This window comes from Channa argus, chromosome 2 (assembly GCF_033026475.1).
Source record: "Channa argus isolate prfri chromosome 2, Channa argus male v1.0, whole genome shotgun sequence".
NCBI classification, from domain to species: Eukaryota; Metazoa; Chordata; class Actinopteri; order Anabantiformes; family Channidae; genus Channa; species Channa argus.
The window spans coordinates 2,300,929-2,310,092 of NC_090198.1; the positions used below are offsets into that span (position 1 = coordinate 2,300,929).

General features: G+C 38.8%; 1 protein-coding gene across 2 annotated transcripts; it reads left to right on the plus strand.

Moving 5' to 3' along the window:
• Positions 1 to 584: 584 nt before the first annotated feature.
• LOC137109033 (histone-binding protein RBBP7) lies at positions 585 to 9,121 on the plus strand. Of its 2 annotated transcripts, none has more exons than XM_067494358.1 (12): positions 585 to 768; positions 1,288 to 1,432; positions 1,872 to 2,017; positions 4,877 to 5,053; positions 5,161 to 5,276; positions 6,069 to 6,229; positions 6,327 to 6,453; positions 6,565 to 6,642; positions 7,187 to 7,263; positions 7,450 to 7,507; positions 7,713 to 7,823; positions 8,909 to 9,121. In XM_067494358.1, exons 1-12 carry the CDS (start codon positions 753 to 755, stop codon positions 8,978 to 8,980), a joined length of 1,284 nt encoding a protein of 427 aa, XP_067350459.1. In that variant the 5' UTR covers positions 585 to 752; the 3' UTR covers positions 8,981 to 9,121. The 2 variants fall into 2 exon arrangements, with proteins under 2 accessions (XP_067350459.1, XP_067350468.1); XM_067494367.1 differs by having other exon boundaries at positions 4,880 to 5,053.
• The last annotated feature ends 43 nt before the right edge of the window (positions 9,122 to 9,164 follow it).

Consider the following 9,164-nt stretch of genomic DNA (forward strand, 5'->3'; position numbering starts at 1 on the left):
CTTCTGGTTTACTGCCTTCTTTTTCAGAGGGACAACACTATCGACTATTGTACGTAGTGAGGCGCCAGGATTTTCAACAAGGTTACCAACTAGTGCAGGAGTAATGTTAAGGTGGCTACTTTCCATTGTATTGACATATGGTGAAGCAAATGATGAAAGGGTAATTTATTTAAATTTGTTTACAGCTTTTTCCCTCTAAACATCTGCTGAGGATTATGAGGAAATACTGTTAAATTATCTGTTTCAATTCCATATATAAAGACAAGGTCTAACGTGTGACTAAAACAGTGAGTGGGTTTATTTACAGTTTGGGAAAAACTAATTGAATCTAACAATGAATTAAACGCAGTGCTCAGACAGTTACTGTCAGCATCTACATGAATGTTAAAGTCACCCACTATAATGACTTTATCTGTACTAAGCACTAAATCAGATAGAAAATCTGACAAAATAGATATTTGGGAGTTGTTTCCTGGGAAGCAAGGTTTTTGAAATTTCACTGCAGGAGTTGCGCACTCTGCACGCTGCGTAATTTGCGCGCAGTTTTGGCTCACGTTGGTTTGCGTCCACTGACGCATGCGCAATACGTTGAGAGTCATTCGGCGCTGAAAAGGAAGAACCAGTTAGCAGTGATACAACACCAAAGCACTACTAGCCGGGAAATAGCTGTGTCGGCTGTCATTATAAAGGCATCTAGCGTTATCTAGTTATTTTGCTTTTGGGCATAGTGACGCAGCGCAGAATTTTTTAACATGGCTGATAAAGAGGGTAGGTATTGTAGTGATGGTCCATTTCCTCGTGCACGTCTGTGTCTGTACCACCACATATAACGTTACGTCTGTGGGAATCACGGCCGAAATGAAGTGTGTGATGGAAGCTAGCGCGGGATGTTAGCATAGTAAAGTCCTAACTGGAGGTTCATTGGTTTTATCCAGCCTTTAACAGGCTGTCATGTCAAACCTGTCGTTTTAACCCCAGTAACGTTACCAAAACATTGCACCCAGTTCCTCAAACTTTACCAATTTCAACTTGGCGTAAACAAGATGTTTGCTTGTTTTGTTCCTTACTCCGCCGCAGCTCTTTGCCAAACACTGCGCAGTGAGCGCACAATAAATCAGGACACTGAACAGTAAATACTAAACAGAATATGTGGTTAATTTATGTAACGTTAAAACAAGCTAAAGTCAACGTAGCAGTAAACCTGTTAATTAGAAACGTAAGTACTATTGTGATAAATGTAGATCAGAGGAAAACACCTGTAACTTCCACAATGTCTTTCTATCCAAGTGTATGATGATACAGTGGAAGAAAGAGTCATCAATGAAGAGTACAAGATCTGGAAGAAAAACACACCTTTCCTCTATGACCTGGTGATGACTCATGCACTAGAGTGGCCCAGTCTTACTGTACAGTGGCTTCCAGATGTTGGCAGGTATTCATCTTTTCATCATTTAAATTACAAGAAAGATTAACAGTTACATTTCTGCAGCATGCAACTTCAAATTGTAAAGCATCATCAGCCAAAAGTAAATCTAAATATTTAAGTGGATATTCATGTTTTCTAAATCGAAAAATATCTATGTATGGACCATTCCTTTTTATTATTATTGACTAAATTAGAGACATCTACATCTTTGTCTTTACTTTGATCTTTTTTTTTTTTTCAAAACCTTAAAAATTCTGTCTGGTTGCATTGTGTGTGGGAGTGAGAGGCAAACTGTAGTGATTTGTCTGTTAAGGTAGAACAGCTCTGTATAAGAGCAGTACTTTTTTTTTTTTACCTTGATTCCAGATCAAAAGCTGAGGACAGCAAATCTATCTTACCATGCAAGTGTATTTTAAACTTATGTTTGTGTTGTGTAATTCTGCAGGCCGGAGGGGAAGGACTATACCATCCACAGACTGGTTTTAGGGACACATACATCAGATGAGCAGAACCACCTTGTGATTGCCAGCGTCCAGGTACCAAATGATGATGCCCAGTTTGATGCCTCACACTACAACAGTGAAAAAGGAGGTAAATACAGCAGCATTCATGCTGCAGAGTACTACAACAGGGTACTTTTTCAATATACATTTTATTTATATGCTTTACATACCACACAAACAACTGGATAATATCATATTTGTTTGGTAGAGGAACAGTTACAGTTTACTTGCTGACACAAACTGAAAAGTGAGGTTTCATTTTCATACATGTGTGCATGGCCACATGCAGCTACAACCCTGTTTTTAAAAAAAATTGGACATGGAGTAAAATGTAAATTAAACACAGTCCTATGATAAAAGATTTGGGACAGAGATGACAAAGAATGGAAAAGTTTTTAATAACAGGGTCTTAGAACATGAGATATGAATGCAGTCTTTAGCAACATTATTTTCCATCAGTGGTCAAACAATCCACAGAATATATTTTACATTTGATTTCACTCAAGCATAAAGTAGGCTCATAAGGAAGTCAGGTAGGTTTTAAGTTAACGTAGCTTAATCCTGACAAAATACAACCAGTTTTATCAACCAGGCCCCGTGTAGGAACCTGTCACACATTTATTCATTTAAACTCAGATTTATTGTCAAGTCTCAAGTTTTTTTAATGACATGCATAATTTTATTTTAGTTACGGATATTAAATATTTTAGGTATATAACATAACATTTCATTCATGCTAAATTAATATTTTGTTAATATATCATCAACATATACATATATCATCACCATACACCATACTGAGATATTTTAGTTGTAGTATTTTTATGGGTACATTAAGGTTCAGCAGCTTTTGCAGCTCAGTATAGTAACTTTGAAATAATATAGCGAATGTGTTTACATCTTTCTGTTGCCTTTCAGTTTTAATGCAGAACTTTTTCTACTGTAGTTATTATTCTGTCTCAGTGATTGTCATTCTCTCCGATTCCTCACACATCATTCATGTAGCGATTTGCATTATTTATTTATTTATTTATTAATTCATTTTTTTCTGCACCCCAAACCATTCCCTCTTGCCTTCTGGGACTGACAGCTACTTTGATATAAACATTTGATCTTTGTCATATCTATGATATGACTAATGACTCTGCTATATTAGTTATAGCTAGGTTGTAGCTGATTTCTGTCAGCAGAATTGAAGCAGCACACTGTAATTTTTTTTCCCCATGCATTTAACATTTTGCTAATGAAACTTTTGGGTACCAATTACAATTTTAGGGGTGTTGTTTATGCTAATGATCAAATATTAGGACAGCACAGCTAAAATTAGCAGTTTACATCAAGTGTGTGCAGTTAAGAGAGTTTGGTAAATCTAATGACGAACACTAGTGACAACAACCCTCCCACAGAAAAGAAGGATACATTTTGTACAAGAAGACAAATGTCTTTGTCTGACACTCGTTTAGTCAGTGATTAGCTTAGGTGTTGTAAATAGTGACAGATGAGCTAAGAATCAAGTTGTTTTCCGTTGAATTTGTGTGCTGAAAGTGTGTTATTGTGTCTTTCAGCAGGTAGGTTGATGCTACCCATCTCTGTGAACGTGTGCTGAAGGCTTACTGCTCCTTTGGTGTGTTGCCATAGGTATTTTAAGTATGTTAATGTGGCCACTGAACATTTTTAAGGTACAGTCATTGTTTAAACCTTAACACACATAAGCAGCATTTCAGAATAAAGTGTAACCTGAAAACTGTTGCTTAGTATATTGATACTGAAAAGATATTACGATACCCTGCCAGTGAAAACAAAAATATTCCCTCTTACTTTAGTATCATTAATATAGGGGAAAAAGTATTTTAGGAAAGCAAAGTTGCATTGATGTGCAACTGTGTGTGTGTGTGTGCGTGTGTGTGTGAGTGTGAGCAGTGCTTTTCAGTGGACATACTGCTTTTTCGCTCTTTTATGCTGCATGCAGTTCTCATGGTGAAGAGAGGTATGGCTGAAAGTGCAGGAGCTCTTCCCTCCCGTACATGCAAAACCTTAGGTGCAAAGTAAATATGGCATTGTTTATTCTGTCCAGCCAACAGTGAGAGTGAACCCACGGACACAACAAAACCCCTTTGTAAAAACAAACCTATGCAAATCATGGGCAACACGTTCAACATGGCAAAGCCCCTTAGAGCAACAGGTTTGTGGGATGAATAACATGATCACAAAAAATATTAGTTTGTGAATGTGAAGTTCTTTGTACAAACTCAAAAGTGACTCTGAGATCAGAAACTGATGTTGGCTAAATGTTATTGTTGTTATTTGCAAAATGCAGCTAGCAGCTTCTTGTTTTTAGCCAGTACAGCCACTGGTTAGAGTGACCTCTCCAAAAGCAGTACGTCTGAGTGTGTGTGTGTGTGTGTGCTGTGTGTGAGCGAGTGTGCTATTCATTGTCAATGAATGGATTCAGGGCCACTTCCATTAGATGTTCATGACATATTCATTACCAGATCCTGGGGTTGACCTAGAATAAGCTGCATCTCATGATCCTGGTAACACCTCAGAATGTGTGTGTGTGTGTGTGTGATGGTAAGGGAGAAGCAGTTTAAAGTGCTTTGGGAACAGATAAGGCAGAAACTGCTATGTAAGCACAGAGCATTTACCATATGATAAAAGTAGGCATATTTGGAAATTGTCAATATTGTCTAGCACATGTCAACATGGTGAGAACCCATTTCATTAGGGCTCGAACTATAGGTTTTGTGCCATTTCAAGGGTCTGACACAAACACTGTGACAGAATTTAGCAGTTTACATATAATGCAAGTTAATCTTCCCTTTTTCACTCACTTTTGACGACTAATTGTAAGAAGCAATGACAACATGATGTAAAACATAGGCAGGCATCAATAGAGAGAGTAGAGACACAGGTATTTAAACTAAATACATTGTTTTTGTTCTGTTATCAGAGTTTGGAGGATTTGGTTCAGTAAGTGGGAAAATAGAGATCGAGATCAAGATCAACCACGAGGGAGAAGTCAACCGAGCGCGTTACATGCCCCAGAATCCATGCATCATTGCCACCAAGACTCCTACGTCTGATGTGCTGGTTTTCGACTACACTAAACACCCTTCTAAGCCGGGTGGGTCACTGCACTACAATACTTAAATACAGTACTTAGAACTATACGCATTTTCAATAGCCAGCGATTGCCACATCATGAAGGCAGTGTGTATGTCTGTGTTTCAGATCCTAGTGGGGAGTGTAATCCTGACTTGAGGTTGAAAGGTCACCAGAAAGAAGGGTATGGTCTTTCCTGGAATCCCAACCTTAGCGGCAACCTCCTCAGTGCTTCTGATGACCATGTAAGTGATGAAAATTAAAACCTAAGGAAGACGGAAGGGTGAAAAGCTAATAGTTATTTTCGTTATTGACTATCTTTACGTGCACTTACGTAACCAGGTTTCTCAGAGAAACTGGCTTTTACAGTTAATCTTGGGATGAGTTTACATGCAGATGTTTTTTAACTGTGTGTTGAATGGCTGAGTTGAAATTCACAAATTACTGGCATTTCTTTTTTTGCCTGGTCTGATAAGTGGAATTTAAAAACAGCATAATGATGAGAGCTAATGATACTGGAACACGGGCATAGTGCACCTACATGAGAGCAAGACACACTGGAAGTGTTGAGACTGCATATGTTCAAACCATTAACAAAGCAGTGACTTACCGTTTTTACACCACTCTCACTCATAGCAGACAGTTCTTTAACTAGTTCTGATCACGAATATGCGATAAGTTACAAATTAAAAGTACAAAAAAAACCTCCAGCACATCGGGTGTGTCCTTCAGCGGGATGTCGCACTATCTTCCCGAGCAGCACCTGTGACCTACACACTGCTGTGGTCATACGAAAACACTCAGAGCTTGACAAGTGTTATCAAGGAAGCTCATCTGTTAAAGCTGTGGCGTATGTGACACAAATCATTAAATCAGAGAAATCACTGCTGTAATCATCTCCGCACAGCTCATTGCTACAGCCTCAAAGTTCACTGGACTTTTTGGGAACAGGACGTGATGACAGAATGTAGCTGTTATGCAGAGTTTAACCAGCTGATTGTGGCCAACTCTGTGCTCTCCCTGCTAATACTCTCTAGACCATCTGTCTATGGGACATTGGAACTGGCCCAAAGGAAGGGAAGATTGTTGATGCCAAGACGATCTTCACGGGCCACACAGCAGTGGTAGAAGATGTTTCCTGGCATTTGCTCCATGAATCTCTGTTTGGCTCAGTGGCTGACGACCAAAAACTCATGATGTAAGCAAAGGGTAGTTAATACAAGTGGTAGTCACACTGTTTCATTTTAGGTTATGATGTCGTGCCAAATATTTTCTGTTTCGTCATCCTTTACTAGATGGGACACTCGATCGAACAACACCTCCAAACCCAGCCACTCAGTAGATGCTCACACTGCTGAGGTCAACTGTCTGAGCTTCAATCCCTACAGCGAGTTCATTCTGGCCACTGGTTCTGCTGATAAGGTAGAGAAAATGCAAAAATACCGATTTGTAAACATGGACCTGGGCTAAGATCTCAGCTTACGGAACTTTTGAAATAAAAGTTTTATACACAACTTGTTTTGTTCATCTCAGACTGTTGCATTGTGGGATCTAAGGAACCTGAAACTGAAACTCCACTCCTTCGAGTCCCACAAAGATGAAATTTTCCAGGTGAGATCTCGAATTGCATCCAACAATTGTGTCACAATGATTGTTAAATAGTTTTGTAATTTAAAGCGTAGTCCATAAGTTTCTGAGGGTGCTGTGTATTTCTACATTTATTTATGTGGTAAGGAGCTCACGTGTAACTGGCATGTATAATATATATGATACATTTTCATGCATTTATAAAGACACATTAAGGTAGAGTTGTCTGTCAGCATCACAGAGGTCATGCAGGTGAAAAGGGAAGATGTGCAGAAAAAGGAGCAGAAATCTCAAAACAGTGTTTTGATATTCATAATGTGCATCAAGACTTTTAAAACTTTCATTATTGTCCATTATTTATGAGCCACATAAAATGTATGTGTGAGTGTATTAGCTCTAATTTATGAAATGTATTAAACCCTTTAATTCAAAGCTGAAAGTTTTGACTGAGTGAGTGTTTGGTGAGTGTTTATTCAATGTGGTGGTGTACAAATCAGAAAAACGTATCGTTCCAAGAAGAACCTGACTGACTTTTCTAAGTCTTTTTTTTTACTTTTTAATTCATTAGGTGCAATGGTCCCCTCACAATGAGACAATCCTGGCCTCCAGTGGCACTGACCGACGTCTCAACGTGTGGGATCTCAGGTAAAACCTGAAAAAGTAATAGATATTTGTTCAGATCAGAGTTGGGTGGCTAAGACTTTCTGATGAATGCTATAGTATAAAAATAGAAACTAATTTTAAAATAAAAATGGAACTGCATCAACACTATGCCTGTGATCTTTAAGAACAATAACTGATGGCTGAATCTCTGGCATTTTCTCTTTCTAGTAAAATTGGGGAGGAACAGTCCGCAGAAGATGCTGAGGACGGGCCACCAGAGCTGCTGGTAGGTGATTTAAACATTAACACCACTGACTCCTTTTAGATTTGTAGTTGTCATGAAGTCCTTGTTGTGTCACAGGTATAAAACCTTATTAAGTGTAAACACAAAAAGTGCATGAAATGTGACTGGACAGTGTTGATCCGGTGTGTCTGGTGGTATCTGCCCACAGTTTCAGTTAATGATTAAATGAACATATTTTGTCCATCAGTTCATCCACGGTGGGCACACAGCCAAGATCTCAGACTTCTCCTGGAACCCCAATGAGCCCTGGATCATCTGCTCTGTGTCCGAGGACAATATCATGCAAGTCTGGCAGATGGTGAATAAATTGGTTGTCTATCAATCTCACACACTCAGTTTAGGTTGTTACCAGTACACAGAACCACACACTCTCCAATTTAGACTTGTATTATTGTTGTAGTTAACTGTTAACAGAAGGAAGCAGACTCACATAGGCCTCTTCTGCCCATTCAAGTCAGGCTTAGGTTCCCACTTGCCACCTCCGTGTCCGGTATTAAAAGTACTGGATAAAAAGTAGACTGGGACGTGGGGCTCATTGTAAACTCCTTGATGCCATGATATGTAGAAAAATTGGTGCATCTGTTCTGCCTCTGAATAATATAAGAGTTGTGTTTTGTGATTTGGGGCAAATAGGTGTGAGATTTTGGTGAAGTTTGATAAGGCATTATGATTATGATTATGATTAAAGATGACTCAATGCAGTGAACACAAAACTAAAACCAAAACCAAGAGTCTCATTTTGAAGGTGGGCAACGTTACTGCCCAAATGGGCGGCTGTTAAGTCTTGTAACATGTTCTACATGCAGTAACTTCATGCTGGAATGGTGAAATAACATGGAGCTAACAATAGCTCACATAGTATTTTAGTAATAAGCCCAGTAACATTATAGTTATTAGTCTATTACTGAGTTTCTTTGTCTTAATGGCAACATTCCCACACTTTAGTTAACTCTAGCTGTTTCTTCTTTGCTGCAGATGAAAGTTAAGCTAGAGGCAAGTAAATGTAAGATTTTCTGGTGTCTTTCTACAAAGAATCAACCCAAAGAAAAGGCTTTAAGATACCATTTTAAATGTCACAGGTAGTGAGAAGTTCTATACACATTAGCTTTCTAGAAAAGGGCTGAGTGATACTCAGTGTAGTGTTGGATTGGACTTTGTACAGAAGTTATGAAGAAAACGGCAAATGTGGAATTTTTTAGGGTTAACAAACAAGGGGAAGTCAGAAATAGGTTTTCTTCCTGCCACTGAGGTAACTATTTGTTCATTTGCAGAACTGCCAGCTGAAATTTTAACCACATAAATACAGTTTTACCCTCCTGTGAACTGGCTCAACTCTAAATTTCAATACTTTGAGTGTAATTATCTTGTTTCTTCACCTTCCAGGCAGAGAACATCTACAATGACGAAGAGCCTGACAACACCCCAGCATCAGAACTGGAGGGTCAGGGATCATAACCCAGCTCTATAGGTCTCTTTCTGCAGACACAGAACCTCCATTGTTCAAGACCCACAGTCAGCCTGTCCTCTTCCTTTCTAACTTATGTCAATTGCAAAAAAGAAACATTTGCTTGTGGAGTGTTATGTGGAGCGTTAAGAGGCAGCATGGACTCTTGCAAACAGACATTTGGATTTAGACTCC